Source organism: Cetorhinus maximus, chromosome 11 (genome assembly GCF_964194155.1).
Source record: "Cetorhinus maximus chromosome 11, sCetMax3.hap1.1, whole genome shotgun sequence".
In the NCBI taxonomy this organism is placed as follows: Eukaryota; Metazoa; Chordata; class Chondrichthyes; order Lamniformes; family Cetorhinidae; genus Cetorhinus; species Cetorhinus maximus.
This window is the reverse complement of record NC_135889.1, coordinates 120,816,726-120,835,933: the sequence shown is the minus strand read 5'-3', so window position 1 is coordinate 120,835,933 and position 19,208 is coordinate 120,816,726. Positions and strand designations below refer to the sequence as shown.

Here is a 19,208-nt window from a genome sequence, read left to right as displayed (position 1 = left end):
GAGAAACAAACAAATCATCCTCAGGGGAGTGTGAAAAGAGAGACATTTCCTATAATCCAGACACCCATCGAAACCCGCAACTGTCTCAGGAAGAGACATTAAAAATGCAAAGTCCTGGATAGGGAAACAATGGCTGCCACTGACAGACACACCCAAAACCTCTTGAAAATACAATGAGTGAAGCATTTCAAGGCACAGCCACCCAGCCATTTGAGAGGGACTGCAAGTGACACAGGCGGTGCCAAGAAAGTCTTCAGCAGAGGAAACAGGCTGAAGGCTGCTCTCTCTCTCTCTTTTGAAATAAGTGTGCCCACCTGGTTCAAGAAAACAACCCTACCAGAAACCTACCAGCGAACTGAACTTGTAATAATTGCAACATCCTCTACATCTGACCGCATCCAAGAAACCAGCTAACCTAAATTGGCTGCAGAATTTAAAGGACAATCAGAGGGCACTTAACCGTATATTTTTACCTTTTTTTTTATTGGACTCTATGCTTATTTCTAATACCTGTGCGTGTGTGGCTCCAAATGCCTGACGTCACATTTTTATTATTTTTCTCGGCTAACGGATAATAAATTTACCCTTTCTTTGACTCAACAAACCCTTGTTTGATTGGCTCCTTATTGCTCACAGTTTAAATAGTTAAATACATTCTAATTTGGAAAAGGTAAATCCTCGTGAAAAAGAAACTTAAACCTTTGTTGTGACCAACTGAGCAGGTTGAATAGAGGGGTGCCAGTTGATACCTTCTCACCTGGTCTTAACACAGGTGCTATATAAATGCAAGTTGTTATTATTGAGCCATCTGACACTAGGAACTGTTGAAAATAGGAACAGAAAATGTTAGATACAGACAGCAAATCAGGCAGCAACCATAGTGAAAGGAAAACAGGTTAATGTTTCAGGAATAACCCTTTGTCCAAAGCCTCTTGTCAACAATTCCCAAAACCTTTACTGATGTGTTCCTTTAATGGATGGATGCATGCGTACTGTTCCATGAATGACTGACAAGTTACTAATAAAATCAATTGCTTCATGTAAACATGATTTTATTACAATAATAAAAAGACATTACATGATTAACAACAATGCATAATATAAGACTTGTGTCCCCAAGGGATCAGGAAATAATTAATTATTGCTCTGGCTTGATTTTAAGCTGAGTGGCAAAGGAGTATATTTTGTTTTGAAACACACTTTACAGTCAATCTCCTGGAACTTGATTTATTTGCCAGTGCTATTAACGGAGTAAAAACATTACAAGTAGCATGATCCATGATTCTTTTTTTTCTCCTATTAACTTTCTTCCCATATCCTCCTCCTCCTCCCAAAGGTACTGCCTGCTGTCTGGGGAGTAACTCTAAAGGCACTGCCTGCTGTCTGGGGTATAACTCCAAAGGCACTGCCTGCTGTCTGGGGTGTAAATCTAAAGGCACTGCCTGCTGTCTGGGGTATAACTCCAAAGGCACTGCCTGCTGTCTGGGGTGTAAATCTAAAGGCACTGCCTGCTGTCTGGGGTGTAAATCTAAAGGCACTGCCTGCTGTCTGGGGTATAACTCCAAAGGCACTGCCTGCTGTCTGGGGTGTAACTCTAAAAGTACTGCCTGCTGTCTGGGGTGTAACTCTAAAGGTACTGCCTGCTGTCTGGGGTGTAACTCCAAAGGCACTGCCTGCTGTCTGGGGTATAACTCCAAAGGCACTGCCTGCTGTCTGGGGTGTAACTCTAAAAGTACTGCCTGCTGTCTGGGGTGTAACTCTAAAAGTACTGCCTGCTGTCTGGGGTGTAACTCCAAAGGCACTGCCTGCTGTCTGGGGTATAACTCTAAAGGCACTGCCTGCTGTCTGGGGAGTAACTCCAAAGGCACTGCCTGCTGTCTGGGGTATAACTCTAAAGGCACTGCCTGCTGTCTGGGGAGTAACTCCAAAGGCACTGCCTGCTGTCTGGGGTATAACTCTAAAGGCACTGCCTGCTGTCTGGGGAGTAACTCCAAAGGTACTGCCTGCTGTCTGGGGTGTAACTCCAAAGGTACTGCCTGCTGTCTGGGGTATAACTCTAAAGGTACTGCCTGCTGTCTGGGGTGTAACTCCAAAGGCACTGCCTGCTGTCTGGGGTATAACTCTAAAGGCACTGCCTGCTGTCTGGGGAGTAACTCTAAAGGCACTGCCTGCTGTCTGGGGAGTAACTCTAAAGGCACTGCCTGCTGTCTGCTGTCTGGGGTGTAATTCTAAAGGTACTGCCTGCTGTCTGGGGTGTAACTCTAAAGGCACTGCCTGCTGTCTGCTGTCTGGGGTGTAATTCTAAAGGTACTGCCTGCTGTCTGGGGTGTAACTCCAAAGGCACTGCCTGCTGTCTGGGGAGTAACTCCAAAGGCACTGCCTGCTGTCTGGGGTGTAATTCTAAAGGCACTGCCTGCTGTCTGGGGAGTAACTCCAAAGGCACTGCCTGCTGTCTGGGGTGTAACTCTAAAGGCACTGCCTGCTGTCTGGGGAGTAACTCCAAAGGTACTGCCTGCTGTCTGGGGAGTAACTCCAAAGGCACTGCCTGCTGTCTGGGGAGTAACTCTAAAGGCACTGCCTGCTGTCTGGGGTATAACTCTAAAGGGAGCAGATATTTACTCACATGGAAGCTGGTACAGCGATTGTCAACAGGCAAGTCAATCGAAAGGTACATCAGAGCTGAACCATACCCTGCCCTGACTAGGTGTGCACATTTCTGAATGAGAATCAGAAATAGCCACCCTGCAACATTCCACTGTAATTTCATCTTGGAGTTTGTTTAAATATGTGGTTGTTTTAATTTGTTTTTTGCACGGTGGTTGATGCACGGTAATTTCAAGGGTCGGGCCCATGCTCAGCCTGCACAGGGATTGCTGTGTGGACGCCTCGCTTTGAGGGAATCACAGAATCACAGTGCAGAAGAGGCCCTTTGGCCCATCAAGTCTGCACCGACACGTGAGAAACACCTGACCTACCTACCTAATCCCATTTACCAGCACTTGGCCCATAGCCTTGAATGTTATGATGTGCCAAGTGCTCATCCAGGTACTTTTTAAAGGATGTGAGGCAACCCGCCTCCACCACCCTCCCAGGCAGCGCCTTCCAGACCGTCACCACCCTCTGGGTAAAAAGGTTTTTCCTCACATCCCCCCTAAACCTCCTGCCCCTCAGCTTGAACTTGTGTCCCCTCGTGACTGACCCTTCAACTAAGGGGAACAGCTGCTCCCTATCCATGCCCCTCATAATCTTGTACACCTCGATCAGGTTGCCCCTCCGTCTTCTCTGCTCCAACGAAAAGAACCCAAGTCTATTGGCACCTTGATCAATTTGGCCAATCTGGTGTCACTGAGGTCAGGTGCAGTACACCTACTGCTGCAGCACAAAGTGAACCTGGTGACCTCCTAGTCTTTTTATGGCCCAGCTATACTCACTGTTTTAACCAGCAGGGTTAACCAGCATGAGTAAAGTCCTAGGCAGCAGCATTTTACCAAGTACAGTATTACCTCTAGTTTTAAGTAAATAGTACAAGAAAAATGCTCATGTGGAAAACCATATGATGGAAAACCACAGAGACAAGAAAAGCTAATCACTTTATTAACCCCTGCTAATTTCATCTTTGGAACAAAGTTTTAAGTATTCTAATATTCTTCACGGTCAAGTTCAGAACTGTCAATGCCAACCTCTTCGTAATCTTTCTCCAAGGCTGCCAAATCATCACGGGCCTCTGAGAACTCCCCTTCCTCCATCCCCTCGCCCACGTACCAATGCACAAAGGCGCGCTTGGCGTACATCAGATCAAACTTGTGATTGAGACGAGCCCAGGCTTCAACGATGGCTGTGCTGTTACTCAGCATACACACAGCACGTAGCACCATGGCCAGGTCCCCACCAGGCACCACAGTGGGAGGCTGGTAGTTGATGCCAACTTTGAAACCAGTTGGACACCAGTCAACAAATCTAATGGAACGTTTGGTCTTGATGGCGGCAATGGCAGAATTGACATCTTTCGGCACCACGTCACCCCGAAAGAGCATACTTACAGCCATGTACTTGCCATTGCGAGGGTCACACTTGACCATTTGGTTGGCTGGCTCAAAGCAGGCATTGGTGAGCTGAGCCACTGAGAGTTGCTCATGGTAAGCCTTCTCAGCTGAGATCACTGGTGCGTAGGCAATCAAGGGAAAGTGGATGCGAGGATACGGAACCAAATTGGTCTGGAATTCTATCAGATCAACATTCAAAGCACCTTCAAAGCGAAGGGAGCACGTAATACAGGATACAACCTGGGCAAGAAGCCGGTTCAGGTTGGTGTAGGTTGGACGCTCAATATCTAAGTTCCTGCGACAGATATCATAAAGGGCCTCATTGTCTGCTATGAAGCAACAGTCGGAATGCTCAAGGGTGGTGTGGGTAGTGAGGATGGCATTGTAGGGTTCAACCACAGCTGTTGAGATCTGAGGGGCTGGATAGATGGTAAATTCAAACTTGGTTTTCTTGCCGTAGTCAACGGTGAGACACTGCATCAAAAGAGAAGTGAAACCAGAACCGGTGCCTCCACCAAAGCTGTGGAACACGAGGAAACCCTGGAGTCCTGTGCAATCATCAGCCTATGAAAAACAGGATATATTCTAGGTTAGCCACTTGTACTTTTATGTTCTGAATCAAAATGTCAGACAATTTTAAGTGTAAAGGTAAGCATCTCGCTTAATTTCTTCTGTTAGATAATGTTCTTAAACAAGAAAGTAAATGTCAGGGGGAGAAGTCCATAGACAATATTTTCCATCAATTTAGAAAGGAAGCCCTCGCATTTATATAGTACCTTTCTCCACTTCAGGGCATCCCAGGTTTCCAGTCAATTAACTATTTTTGGAGGTTAGTCATTGTTGTAATGTGGGGAACATGGCAGCCAGTAGACCAATAGTTAGGGGCACAGACAGATGCTTCTGTGGCCACAAATGTGAATCAAGGATGGTATGTTGCCTCCCAGGTGCAAGGGTCCAGGATGTCACGGAGCGGCTGCAGGACATTCTGGAGAGGGAAGGTAGGCAGCCAGTGGTCGTGGTACACATTGGTACCAACGACATAGGTAAATTAAGGGATGAGGACCAGCAAGCTCCCAGAAATAGCAATGAGACAAATGACCAGGTCATTTGCTTTTTTTTGAAGTGATGTTTGTTTGTTTTATTCTAGATAACCAGGCAGTGAAGGATAGAACTGGAGCCTAATCTTTACCCACTTATAAGCTTTTACTTACAGACAGACACATTACAAACATGCACCTCCAAAAACAACAACCACAATTTCAGTCTGCTCCTATACATAGGAGAACAAGTGAATCCGCAGTTCATGCCCACCACCTGAATACAATCCTTAATTAATATACAATGAGCAATGTTGGCTGACGGATAAATTTTGTCCAGGACACTGGTCACACTTTCCCTGCTCTTCTTCAAAATAGTGACCAGGGGATCTTCAGAGCGACATTGGGGCCTCGGTTTAACAAATCACCTGAAAAGCAGCACCTCCGACAGTGCAGCGCTCCATGAGTACTGCGCTGAAGTGTCAGTGCTCAAGTTTTTGGAGTGGGGCTTGAATCCATGACTAACTGACTCAGAGGCGAGAGCACTATCACCAGCCAAGACTCTGAAAATATTTGCAACTCAGGTGTTTCTTCACTTTCCCTAGGCCTTGTGCTCAGCTGACCTCAACTGCATGACCATGAATTTCATAGACTGGTAACTTTACCAGACCAGGATGTCCATCAGGAAATAGCCAAGCTGAATACAATCAGTGAGAATCAGTGCATATTATTACATTTGAATTTTAATAATAGCCAATCCATTATCATGGATCAAATCAGTTTTCTACATTTTCATTATAGTCTCAACCTAACAGAGAAAACTAACTCTGGGGAGCTCAGGCTTACCAGCAGCTCTATTGCAACTATGACTACATTCCAAACAGGCTGAAGAAAGATTGAGCCGGTTGGGCCTATACTCATTGGAGTTTAGAAGAATGAGAGGTGATCTTACTGAAAAGATTCTGAGGGGGCTGACAGTGGATGCTGAGAGGATGTTTTTCCCCATGGGGGAATCTAGAACTAGGGAACAGTTCAAAAATAAGGGGTCTCCCGTTTAAGATGGAGATAGGAGGAATTTCTTCTCTCAGAGGGTCGTTAGTGTTTGGAATTCTCTTCCTCAGTGAACAGTGGAGGCTGGATCATTGAATATATTCAAAGCTGAGTTAGATTTTTGATCTATAAGGGAGTCAAGGGTTGTGGGGGGGCAGACATCAAAGTGGAGTTGAATCTACAATCAGATCAGCCATGATCTTATTGAATGGCAGAGCAGGCTCAAAGGGCTGAATGACCTACCCTTGCTACTATTTTTTATGATCTTATAAAAAGCATGTCATTAGCTGCAATGGCTTTGGGATGTCCTGAGGTCATGAAAAGCACTGTGGAAATGCAAGGTCCTTCGTTCTCATAACAGCCATCATGGAGTTTGATTTTTCTTTTTAGTTACCTATTCCCTGTGGTCAAAGGTGAAGACCAATCTCCAGAGTTGTAACTGATAGCAAAATGTGACGATACCAAATCTGTCTCGTCAGCTATCTTCGGACTCATGGATGACAATCATCCTTGCTAGTGGGGGATAGCCAATAATGACTGATAGCAATAAGTTCTTTGGCAAAAAAGGATGGCGTTATTTAGTTACTCAGTTGAACCTTTCCACAAGATAATGGCAGCTCACATTCGCACTAAAAATGTTTAACAAATGTCTCCATTCTCTTGCCTCCTTTCAGGCTGCCACAAACCACAGCCTGACTGGGAAGCCGAGGCCACCTCTGCAAAATAAACAGCCGATCAGAGTCCATGACAACATCATGGGCTGGTTCACACACCAATATGCCGTTCTTCCCTAAGAAACTTCTTCACCTCTGCTCTCTCTTCTCCCCTATCTAGGTATGACACAGAACTCACCTAGGAGGTTAGGGGGAAGAATACTCCATTTCAATTCATTAATTTAGTGAGGTTGAACTGGAAAGTTTGAGCCTCCACATTCCATTTAAGAGTCTCTTACCAGTTTGCGTATTCTGTCCAGAGCCAGATCAACGATCTCTCTGCCGATGGTGTAGTGCCCACGGGCGTAGTTGTTGGCAGCATCTTCCTTCCCTGTGATGAGCTGCTCTGGATGGAATAGTTGGCGATAGGTACCAGTACGGACCTCATCTAGAAAGCAGAGTAATAAGTTTTCAGGAGCCAGCTTATCTTCTGTGTGTGCTCATCAAAAAGCTAAGCTGGAAGTCCAGTGAAAGGGGAAAGAAACGGAAGGTCTAACGCTGTGAGTACTGCCATCACTGCCATTAGGTACAGGACACTTACCTTCCCACTCGGCCTGATGTTCACCCACTTTTAAACTCCTGGGCCAGAAAGTTTAAATGTTACTGAGCAGGACAAAAGCTTAACTTGAGGGAATTCATGTCAAGTCTGTGCAAGGTGAGAAAACGGCCTTCTCCAGAACCATATCTTTTGATCATTTTACAGTACTTTGTACACGTGCTGCATATACACAATCCTAAACACACTTTTTATAGTAAAGGCCATTTTTTAATGCAGCAAAGGGTACTGAGGGAAGTGAGAGTGAAAATTGCGAAGGCACTAGTGATAACCTTCCAGTCTTCTTTAGACACAGGGGTGGTGCCAGAGGACTGGAGAATTGCAAATGTTGCAGCCTTGTTCAAATGGATAAAGCTGGCAACTACAGGCCAGTCAGTTTGACTTCAGTGGTAGGGAAACTTCTGGAAACTATAGTTCGGGACAAAATCAACAGTCACTTACACAGGCACAGGATAATTAAGGAAAGCCAGTGTGGATTCATTAAGGGAAAATCATGTTTAACTAACTTACTGGAGATTTTTGAAAAGGTAACAGTGAACCTTGATAAGGGAAATGCTGTTGATGTGGTGTATATGAATTTTCAAAAGGCATTTGAAACAGTGCCTCACATCAGGCTTGAGAGCAAAATTCTAGGTCATGGAATAAAAGGAAAAGTAGGCACATGGATAAGAAATTGGCTGACTGACAGGAAACAGAGAATAGTGAATAATGGTTGTTTTTCAGATTGGAGGAAGGTTTGTAGTGGAGTTCCCCAGGGGTCAGTGTTGGGACCCTTGCTCTTCTTGATATATATTAATGACCTAGACTGTGGTGTGCAGGGCATGATTTCAAAATGTGCAGATGATATGAAGATTGGAAATGTTGTCAACTGTGATGAGGATATTCTTGAACTTCAAAAGGACATAGACATGTTGGTGGATTGGGCAGACAAGTGACAGATGAAGTTCAATGCAGAAAAACATGAGGTGATTCATTTTGGCAGGAAGAAAATGGAGAGACAGTATAAAATAAAGGGAGAGACTCTAAAGAAGGTGCAAGAACAGAGGGACCTTAGTGCATATATATATAAGTCATTGAAGATGGCAGGGCATGTTGAGAGAGCAGTTAATAAAAGCATATAGTATCTTAGGCTTCATTAATAGGGCATTGAGTACAAGAGTGAGGAAGTCATGTTGAACTTGTATAAGACACTGGTTAGGCCTCATCTGAAGTACTGCGTCCGGTTCTGGTTGCCATACTTGAGGAGAACTGTGAAGGCATTGGAGAGAGCACAGAGGAGATTCACAAGAATGATTCCCGGGATGAAGAACTGTAGCTATAAGGGTAAATTGGAGAGGTTGGGACTGTTTTCCATGGAGAAAAGAAGGCTGAGAGAGGACTTGATAGAGGTATTCAAGGTCCTGAAGGGTATGGACAAGGTAAATAGTGAGAAGCTGTTCCCACTCAAGACAGCATCAAGGAACAAAGGGCACAGATTCAAAATAATTGACAAAAGAAGTAAGAGTGATGTGAGGAAAATTTTTTTCAGAAGGCGATTGGAGTCTGGAACGAACTTCCTACAAGGGTGGTGGAGGCAGGTTCAATTGAGGTATTGAAAAGGGAATTGGATTACGATCTGAAAAGGGAGAATGTGCAAGGCTATGCAAATAAGACAGGCGAGTGGGAGTAGGCAGAATGCTCCTTCAGAGAGTCAGTGCAGACTCAATGGGTCGAATGGCCTCCTTCTGCACTGTTGTGATTCTGTGATTTCATCATAGGAACATAAGAAATAGGAGGAGTAGGCCTTTCTGCCCATTGAACCTGGTCTGTCATTCAGAAATATCATGGCCTTAACAGCACTTTTCTGCCTGTCCCTGCCCCCAACCCTTGACCTCCTTGTCAATCAAAAATCTGTCTAACTCAGCTTTGAATGTATTCAATGACCCAGCCTCCACTGCTCTCTATGGAAGAGAATTCCAAACACTAACAACCCTTCGAGAGAAGAAATTCCTCCTCATCACAGAGTTAAATGAGGGACCCCTAATCTTTAAACTGTACCCCCTTGTTCTAAATTCCACAACAAAGGCAAACATCCTCTTAGCATCTACCCAGTCAAGCCCCTTCAGAATCTTATATGTTTCAATAAGGTCACCTCTCATTCTTCTAAGCTCTAATGAGTGTAGGCTCAAACTGCTCAACCTTTCCACGTAAGACAACCCCTTCATCCTAGGAATCAGCCTAATGAACCTTCTCTGAACTGCTTCCAATGTAAGTATATTCTTCCGTAAGCATGGAGGCCAAAACTGTACACAGTACTCCAGGTGTGGTCTCACCAATGTCCTGTACAGTTGTAGTAAGACTTTCCTACTTTTGTACTCCATCCCCCTTGCAATAAAGTCTGAGATGTATGTAAGCTGTGTCCCCAATATTTTGCTGAAGTGTTCCAATTCATTATGCCACTCAATGATTTTTAAGAAAGAAATGAAGACTTGAAATTAAAGAGGCGATGTAGAAAAGAGTTTCTAGTGACTTACCAATCACAGTTGGCTCTAAGTCAATGAACATAGCTCGAGGCACAAGTTTTCCAGCACCTGTCTCACTAAAGAAGGTATTGTAGGAGTTATCTGCAGCTCCGTAAGTCCATTGCCTGGGTATAATACCATCAGGCTGGATACCGTGTTCTAAACAGTACAGCTCCCAGCAGGCATTGCCTATCTGCACACCAGCCTGGCCAATATGGATAGAGATACATTCACGCTGTGGAACAGAAAGCACAAAAATTAGTACAAAACGGGTCAGGCTAAGACAGTAACACAAGTCGCAATAATACTGATTAGTTAAGTGAAGCTTATATTTCAAAAACATTTTGAGCCCTTAATGTAAGAAGCATACCAAGGTACTTTTCTTTTAAATTCTTTCATGGGACGTAGGCATTGCTGGCAAGGCCAGCATTTGTTGCCCATCTCTAATTGCCCTTGAATTAAATGGCTTGCAAGGCTGTTTCAGAGGCCAGTTTAGAGTCAACCACATTGCTGTGGATCTGGAGTCACATGTAGGCCAGACCATAAGGATGGCAGATTTCCTTCCCTAAAGAACATTAGTGAACCAGATGGGTCTTTACAACAATCAATGATAGTTTCATTGTCACCATTACTGAGACTACCTTTCAATTCCAGGTTTATTAATTGAATTTAAATTCCACCAGCAACCAAGGTGGGATTTGAAGCCATATCCCCAGGGCATTGGCCTGGGCATCTGGATTACTAGATGAGTAACATTACACCACACCATCGTCTCATTTTCTCTGAAGTACACACAAATCATTTCAGGGGATTAGGCATTTGCTTGTAAAAGAGAAATATTAAAGGGTTTGCAGGATAGAATTAAACTGGGTAGCTTATATGGGGGTGCAGAGTAACACTTGGGCAGAATGGCCAGTTTCCTGGCTATAATCTTTTGATTCTGCAGTGACACAGTTAAAATGACTGATGTTGGAGCAGCCTAGTAATGTTTTCAATTCAGTAGTTATCGATTTAAATGGTACAGATGATTTTCTTTGCCAAGTTGGCTGCTGGGACACGAGTGCAAGTGCACACTCCAATTCATTATTACTGACATTAGCTTTAGATTCCAGACTTTATTAATCGAATTCAAATTCCACTGGCTACCATGATGAGATTTAAACCCATGTCCCCAGGGCATTAGGCTGGGCCTCCAGATTACTAGTCCAGTGACATTAGCACTATGCCACCATTTCCCACTTCACAATTAGGAATAAGGAAGGTGGATAGCAAGCCAGGGAGAGGGAGATATGGATGGGCCAAGATCTTTATCAAAGGGACAGGGTTTCAGGAGATTTTTAAAGGAATGGAGGTGAAGGGGTTTAGAGGGAGAGCGCCAAAGAGCAGGACCCAGGTGGCTAAAAACTCTCCCACAAATGGTGACGGACAGAAGTGAGGTGTTTTAATGCTGAGATGGAATAAGTAATTTATAAAATGAGATATGCAACTAAGCCTACATGATAAAATCAAGCAGAAAATTCCACAAAGCGATAAAGAAATTCTCTTCTGATCTAAAGAAACAGGGAAGGGCTTCAATATGGATGATATCAGCTGTGTGCCCTCTTTACTGCCTGCCCTCAATAACTCTTAACTCCCTTGTCAATCAAAAATCTGTCTAACTCAGCGCTGACTATATTCAATGACCCAGTCTCCACTGCTTGCTGGGGAAGAGAATTCCAAACACTAACAATCCTCAGAGAAGAAATTCCTCTTCATCTCTGCCTTAAATGGGAGACCCCTTGTTTTTAAACTGTGCCTTCTGGTTGTAGATTCCCTCAGAATCTTATATGTTTCAATTAGATCACCTCTCATTCTTCTAAACACCTATGAGTATAGGCCCAGCCTGCTCAACCTTTCCTCAAAAGACAACTCCTTTATCCCAGGAATCGGCCTAATGAACCTTCTATCAACTGCTTCCAATGCACTTATTTTTTTTTATTACTCATTCATGGATGTGGGCTTTGCTGGCTGGGGCCAGCATTTATTGCCCAGCCCTAGTTGCCATTGAGAAGGTGGTGGTGAGTTGCTTTCTTGAACCGCTGCAGTCCATGTGGTGTAGGCACACCCACAGTGCTGTTAGGAAGGGAGTTCCAGGATTTTGACCCAGCGACAGTGAAGGAATGGCGATACATTTCCAAGTCAGGACGGTGAGTGACTTGGAGGGAAGCTTCCAGGTGGTGGTGTTCCCATCTATCTGCTGCCCTTGTCCTTCTAGATGGTAGTGATCGTTGGTTTGGAAGATGCTATCAAAGGAGCCTTGGTGAATCCCTGCAGTGCATCTTGTAGATGGTACACACTGCTGCTACTGCGCGTTGGTGGTGGAGGGAATGAATGTTTGTGGGTGCGGTGCCAATCAAGTGAGCTACTTTGTCCTGGATGGTGTCAAGCTTCTTGAGTGTTGTGGGAGCTGCACTCATCCAGGCAAGCGGGGAGTATTCCATCACACTCCTGACTTGTGCCTTGTAGATGGTGGACAGGCTTTGGGGAGGCAGGAGGTGAGTTACTCGTCGCACGTTTTCTAGCCTCTGGCCTGCTCTTGTAGCCACAGTATTTGTTTGGCAATCCAGTTCAGTTTCTGATCAATGGTAACCCCCAGGATTTTGACAGTGGGGGATTCAGTGATGGTAATGTCATTGAACATCAAGGGGTGATGGTTAGATTCTCTCTTGTTGGAGATGGTCATTGCCTGGCACTTGGGAGGCGTGAATGTTACTTGCCATTGTCAGCCCAAACCTGGATATCGTCCAGGTCTTGCTGCATTTGGACATGGACTGCTTCAGTACCTGAGCAGTCGCGAATGGTGCTGAACATTGTGCAATCATCAGCGAACATCCCCATTTCTGACCTTATGATGGAAAGAAGGTCATTGATGTAGCAGCTGAAGATGGTTGGGCCGAGGACACTGCCCTGAGGAACTCCTGCAGTGATGTCCTGGAGCTGAGATGACTGACCTCCAACAACCGCAATCATCTTCCTTTGTGCTGGGTATGACTCCAACTCGAAGAGTTTTCCCCATGATTCCCATTGACTCCAGTTTTGCTAGGGCTCCTCGATACCACACTCAGTCAAATGCGGCCTTGATGTCAAGGGCAGTCACTCTCACCTCACCTTATATCCATTCTTAAGTAAGGGGACAAAAACTGTACACACTACTCTAGATGCAGTCTCACCAGTGCCCTGTACAGCTGTAGCAAGATTTCCCTACTTTGATACTCCATCCTTCTTGCAATAAAGGACAACATTCCATTTGTTTTCCTAATTACTTGCTGTACCTGCATGCTAATTTTTTGTGATTCATGTACCCAGATCCCTCTGTACCGCAGCAGAATCACAGAGTCACAGAACTGTTACAATGCAGAAGGAGGCCATTCAGCCTATCGTGTCCGCCTTTTCCCCGTAACCCTGCACGTTGTTTCTATTTAAATAGTCATCCAATGCCCTCTTGAATGCATTAATTGAACCTGCCTACATGCACACTTAAGGCAGTCCATTCCAAACCCTAACTACTCGCTGTGTGAAAAAATTTTTTCTCACCTCGCATTTGCTTTTTTTGCAAAACACTTTAAAACTGTGCCCTCCAGTCTCAATCCATTTACGGGTGGGAACAGTTTCTCCCTATCTACTCTGTCGAGACCCCACATGATTTTGAAAGCTTCTATCAAGTCTCCTCTTTGCCTTCTCCTCTCCAAGGAAAACAGTCCCAACTTCTCCAATCTTTCCTCATAACTTAAGTGTCTCATCCCTGGAACCATTCTTGTAAACCTCTTCTGCACTGTCTCCAATGTGTTCACATCTTTCCTATCATGTGGCACCCAGAGCTGTACACAATACTCCAGCCGAGGTCTAACCAGTGTCTTATATAAGTTCATCATAACCTCCCTGCTCTTGTACTCTATGCCCCTATTAATGAAGCCTAGACTACTGTATGCTTTAGAAACAGCTCTCTCTACCTGTCCTGCCACCTTCAATGACTTATGTACATATACACCCAGGTCTCTGTGCTCCTGCACAACCTTTAGAATAGTCCCCTTTATTTTATATTGTCTCTCCTTGTTCTTTGTACCAAAGTGTATCACCTCACACTTCTCCGCATTGAGCTTCATCTGCCACCTATCTGCCTACTCCACCAATGTGTCAATGTCCTTTTGAAGTTTTACATTGTCCTCCTCACAGTTTACAATCCTCCCAAATTTTGTGTCGTCCACAAACTTTGAAATTGTCCCCTGCACACCAAGATCTAGATCATTTGTATATATCAGGAAATGCAAGGGTCCCAATACCGACCCCTGAGGAACTCCACTACAAACCTTCTTCCAGCCCAAAAAATACCCATTTACCATTACTCTCTGTTTCCTATCCCTCAGCCAATTTTGTATCCAGGTTGCTACTGTCCCTTTTGTTCCATGACCTATAACTTTCCTATGGAAGACCATATACGCATCAATGGCCTTGCCCTCATCAACCATTTCTGTTACTTCTTCAAAAAACTCCAGCAAGTTAGTTAGACACGATTTCCTTTAACAAATCCATGCTCACTTTCCGAATCAATCCACATTTTTCCATGTGGCTATTAATTCTATCCTGAATAATTGTTTCTAGACAATTCCCACCACCGAAGGTAAACTGACTGGTCTGTAACTGCGGGGCAGATCTTTACAACCTATTTTGAAGAAGGGTGTAATGTTTGCAATTCTCCAGTCCTCTGGCACCTCCCCCTATTCAGGGAACATTGAAAGATTATTGCCAGTGCCTCTGCAATTTCTCTCACTTTCTTCAATATTCTTGGATGCATCTCATCCAGTCCCGGTGCCTTATCAACTTTAAATACCGACAGCTTATCCAATACCACCTCCTTATCAATTTTAAAATCTTCTAGAGGCTGAGTTTCCTCCTCTGTCACCATGGCCTGGGCAGCATCTGCCTCGTAGGTAAAGACAGATGCAAAGTATTCATTTAATACCTCAGCCATTGCTCTTTCCTCTATGTGTAAATCCTCTTTTATGGTCGCTAATCAGCCATACTCCTCCTTTTACTATTGATGTGCTTATAGAATATTTTGAGTTTTTCTTTTATGTTAGCTGCAAGTCTTATTTCATAATCCCTCTTTGCTTCTCGTATTTGGTTTTTCACATCCCTTCTGAACCTTCTGTATTCAGCTTGGTTCTCAACTGTATTTGCTACCTGACATCTGTCGTAAGCAAACTTTTTCTTCTTTAGCTTAATTTCTATCTCCTTTGTCATTCAGGGAGCTCTGGACTTGTTTGTCCTATCCTTCCCTTTTGAGGGAACATACATTGACTGTGGCCAAATAATCTTCTCTTTGAAGGTAGCCCATTGTTCAGCTACTGTTTTCCCGCCAAACTTTGGTTCCATTCTATCCAGCCCAGCTCTGTTCTTGCCTCACTGAAGTCCGCTCTCCGCCAGTTGATTATTCTTACTCTGGATTGACAAATGTCATTCTCCACCGTCATCCTAAACATCCTGATCACTGTCCCCTAAATGTTCCTCCACTGTCACTTGATCTACTTGGCTCACCTAATTCCCAAGAGCCAGGTCTAGCAGTGCCTCCTTTCTTGTTGGACTGGACACATATTGCTGTAGGAAATTCTCCTGAACACAATCTAGGAACACTTGTCCCTCACTGCCCCTTAAACTACCACTATCCCAGTCTATATACGAGTAATTAAAGTCCCCCATTATAACTACGCTGATTTTTACACCTCTCTGTAATTTCCTTGCAGACTTGTTCCTCTATATCCTTCCCACTAGCTGGTGGTCTATATATTACACCAAGCAATATAATTGCACCCTTCTTGTTCCTTTGGCTCTAGCTCCTCCTTCTCCCCTACTGCAATACTCTCCTTAACCAAAAATGCCACCCGACCTCCTTTTTTCACTTTCCTATCTTTTCTGAACACCTTGTAATCAGGAATGTTTAACACCCAGATCCTTAAGCCAGGTCTCCGTTATCGCCACAACATCATAATCCCACAAGTAATTTGTACCTGTAACTTCCCAATTTTATTAACTATACCCCGTGCATTCACATACATTCAGTATAACCCTGATTTAGACTTCATTACTTGCTCCTTACTCCGACTCCATCTTACTATTCTCTATTTTAGTGCTATCTGCCTCTCCCAGCATTTCATGCATCCTGACATTACTTTCTAATATTCTCTCCTGGTTCCCATACCCCTGCTGAGTTAGCACTAGCAAAACATCCCGCAAGGAACTCAGTCCGGGCTCTGTTCAGATGCAACGCGTCTGGCTTGTACAAATGCCACCTCCCCCAGAGCCAGTCCCAGTGTCCCAGGAAACTAAAGTCCTCCTACACCATCTTTCAGCCATGCATTCGCTTGTCTTATCTTCCTATTTCTATACTCACTCGCACGTAGCGTTGGGAGTAATCCAGAAGTTACTACTTTAGAGGTCCTGCTTGCTAATTTTCTACCTAGCTCCCTAAATTCCGATTGCAGGACCACATCCTCCTTCCTACCTATGTCGTTAGTAACAATGTGGACCACGACCTCTGGCTGTTCACCCTCTCCCACAAGGATATCCTGCAGCCTTTCTGTGACATGCTTGACCTTAACACCAAGAAAGCAGCAAATCATCCTGGAGTCACGTTGATGGCTGCACATCACAATCCATCTGCCAAATTTTTTGCCCACTCACTTAATCTATATCTCTTTGCAGACTCTTTGGATCACTGGCTTTCCTACTGATGTTTGTATCATAAGCAAATTTGGCTACAATACAGTCTGTCTCTTCATTCAAGTCATTAATATAGATTGTAAATAGTTGAGGACCCAGCACTGATCCCTGTGGCACTCCACTTGTTACAGTTTGCCAACCTGAGAATGACCCATTTATCTCAACTCTCTGTTTCCTGTTAGTTAGCCAATCCTCTATCCATGCTAATATATCACCAGCACCACAAGCTTTTATCTTGTATGTGGTGACCTTTTATGTGCCACAATCGAATCCCTTTTGGAAATCCAAAATACACTTTATTCACCCTGTTTGTTACATCTTCAAAGAACTCTAATAAAATTGGTTACAAACGACTTCCCTTTCACAAAACCATGTTGACTCTGCCTGATTGTATTAAAATTTTCTAAATACTCCCTCCTTAATAATGGATTCTAGCAATTTTCCAATGAAAAATGTTAGACTAACTCGCCCATAGTTTCCTGCTTTCTGTTTCCCTTCTTTCTTGAATAACGGTGTTACATTTGCTGTTTTCCAATCTGCTGGGACCTTTCCAGAATCTCGAGAATTTTGGAAGATTATAACCAATGACTCCACTATCTATGCAACTAAGAGGGTGTGGGATATTGCAGTATGTCGATCCTTGTACATGAATCGCAGAAAGTTAGCATGCAGTACAGCAACTCATTACTACTTTTCTGTCTTTTACTCTCCTGCCACCATTCTAAGCTCCAATCCCCTCTGAGTAAGCCCATGGTTACCTTTTGTGTCTCTTTTGGCGTTCTCTGAAAAGCTCATTGAGGTTTACAACCAGCTGCCCCTTTTGCCTACTTTCTCACCAAACATTCATTGGGAGCTAACCCCATCCCATTCTCATCATCTCATCCATCAATAGCCCCTTGGACTTTGCCAGCGGGTCAATCACCCATCTCTCCCCCATCTCTGAATTTCCCTCCAGAATACCTGTTCACTCGCAGGCACATCATTGGCGACCTTATTGTGAATCACTGCATTTTCTTCCTGTCCCTTACTGGAACAGAGTTCACGGATGATGACACCTTGCTCTCACACTGAACCTCCCCACATGGCAATATGTTCCACTGCCTGTCACTCCCTGGCTTCTCCACCTACTTCCTGACATCTCTTCCTAAACCAACTTATACTCCCATTTTTGAAAATGTATGTATCTGAATCCATAAATCTCCGCTTGTCTACTCCTGTAGAGTTTCACCATTTAGTGTACATTTTTTAAAATTCTGTTTTCCAAATCTACCACCTTGTAAATCTGCTCATTTAACTTTAAAAGATATCTGTTACTCCAAACTAAATAAATCCAAATTCTCTTGAAGTCATTGACAATCTTCCTCACAGTTACATGTTTACAACTACCTATCTTGGCGTGGTCGTCAATGTTGATATTGTGCTACCTATGGCTGCGAATTAATGATTTGTATATAATGGGAAGACCAACAGTCCTACCACAGGTCCTGAAGGGAACTACAGTTTAAATTTCTATAGTCCAAAAGAAAAGCCATAAAACACTTAATCCCTGTTTTTATCCTTTAGTCAGCATCCCATCACTGACAGGGAATTTATTCCATGCTCCCTTTAACATGATATGCCTTAATTTTATCAAACAAAATCCTATGCAGCATCCTGTCAAACACTTTCTGAAAATGCATAAATGCAACATCCACAGAATTAGTGCTATCAATGCACTCCATTATTTTCTCACTGTTAAACATGTCAGGCTTGACTAGCCTTAAATCGACCTGTGCTGGTTGTACTTAATTAGTTCATGTTTTTTTCTAAATAGCCACATTTTAAGCCAAATCCACATTATGACCTCAGGCGGCCCAACACTGCTGTTAAACTGACTGGTCTATATTCTGCAGTTTATCTTTTTGCCTCTTCATAAAGAGGCATGTGCTGGCATTACTCCAGTCATCTAGTACAACTACATTATCCAAACACATCTAAATGATTGTGGGCCAGGATCTCTGCTCTGACCTTCCTCAGCCCTCTGCAGTGGATGACATTCACGATCCAGTGCTCTGCCTGTGTTTGAATTCCATTAGCTTTACTTCCTTATCTGTAGTGACCTTATAACGTTGCTCAGCTTCTTTCTCTTGTATCTTCCCAACCAAAACCGGGCAGCCATGTTCTCAGTAAAACAGATTTTATTCTCAATATGGAGTTGTCCTGAGGAGGTGCTGGTCTGGAAAGCGAGCTGTGAATTATTTTGAAATCGCTAGCCAATGGCCATTTTTTGGAGCAGGATGAGTGTGTGGGGATGTGATGATACAGCGGGGGTGATCGGGCAGTATTTGGGAGGTGATGCAGTATTTGGGGAGGTGGTGTTGAGGAGGTTAATCAGTATCTGGGGGAAGGCGACAAAAGCAGTGTTTGGGGGAGTGATGGGGGGATTAATCAGTATTTGGGGGATGGGGTACTGGTCAGTATTGGAGGGATTAACCAGTATTTAGGGGTATGGGTCAGTGTTGGGTGGGGTTAATCAGTATTTGGGGGGTGATGGAGTATTTGGGGAGGTGGTG

General features: G+C 44.0%; 2 protein-coding genes across 2 annotated transcripts in view; both read right to left on the bottom strand.

Annotated features, from left to right (window-relative positions):
- Positions 1-19,208, bottom strand: part of dnajb2 (DnaJ heat shock protein family (Hsp40) member B2) — a 151,879-nt gene that overhangs the window by 68,051 nt on the left and 64,620 nt on the right. The window lies entirely within an intron of this gene.
- Positions 3,118-10,083, bottom strand: LOC144686868 (tubulin alpha-1B chain-like). The gene is made up of 3 exons (XM_078552664.1): positions 9,913-10,083; positions 7,083-7,231; positions 3,118-4,607 (listed from the first exon to the last, which is right to left on the bottom strand). The coding sequence occupies exons 1-3, from the start codon at positions 9,941-9,943 to the stop codon at positions 3,639-3,641; spliced, it is 1,149 nt and encodes a 382-aa protein (XP_078408790.1). The 5' UTR covers positions 9,944-10,083; the 3' UTR covers positions 3,118-3,638.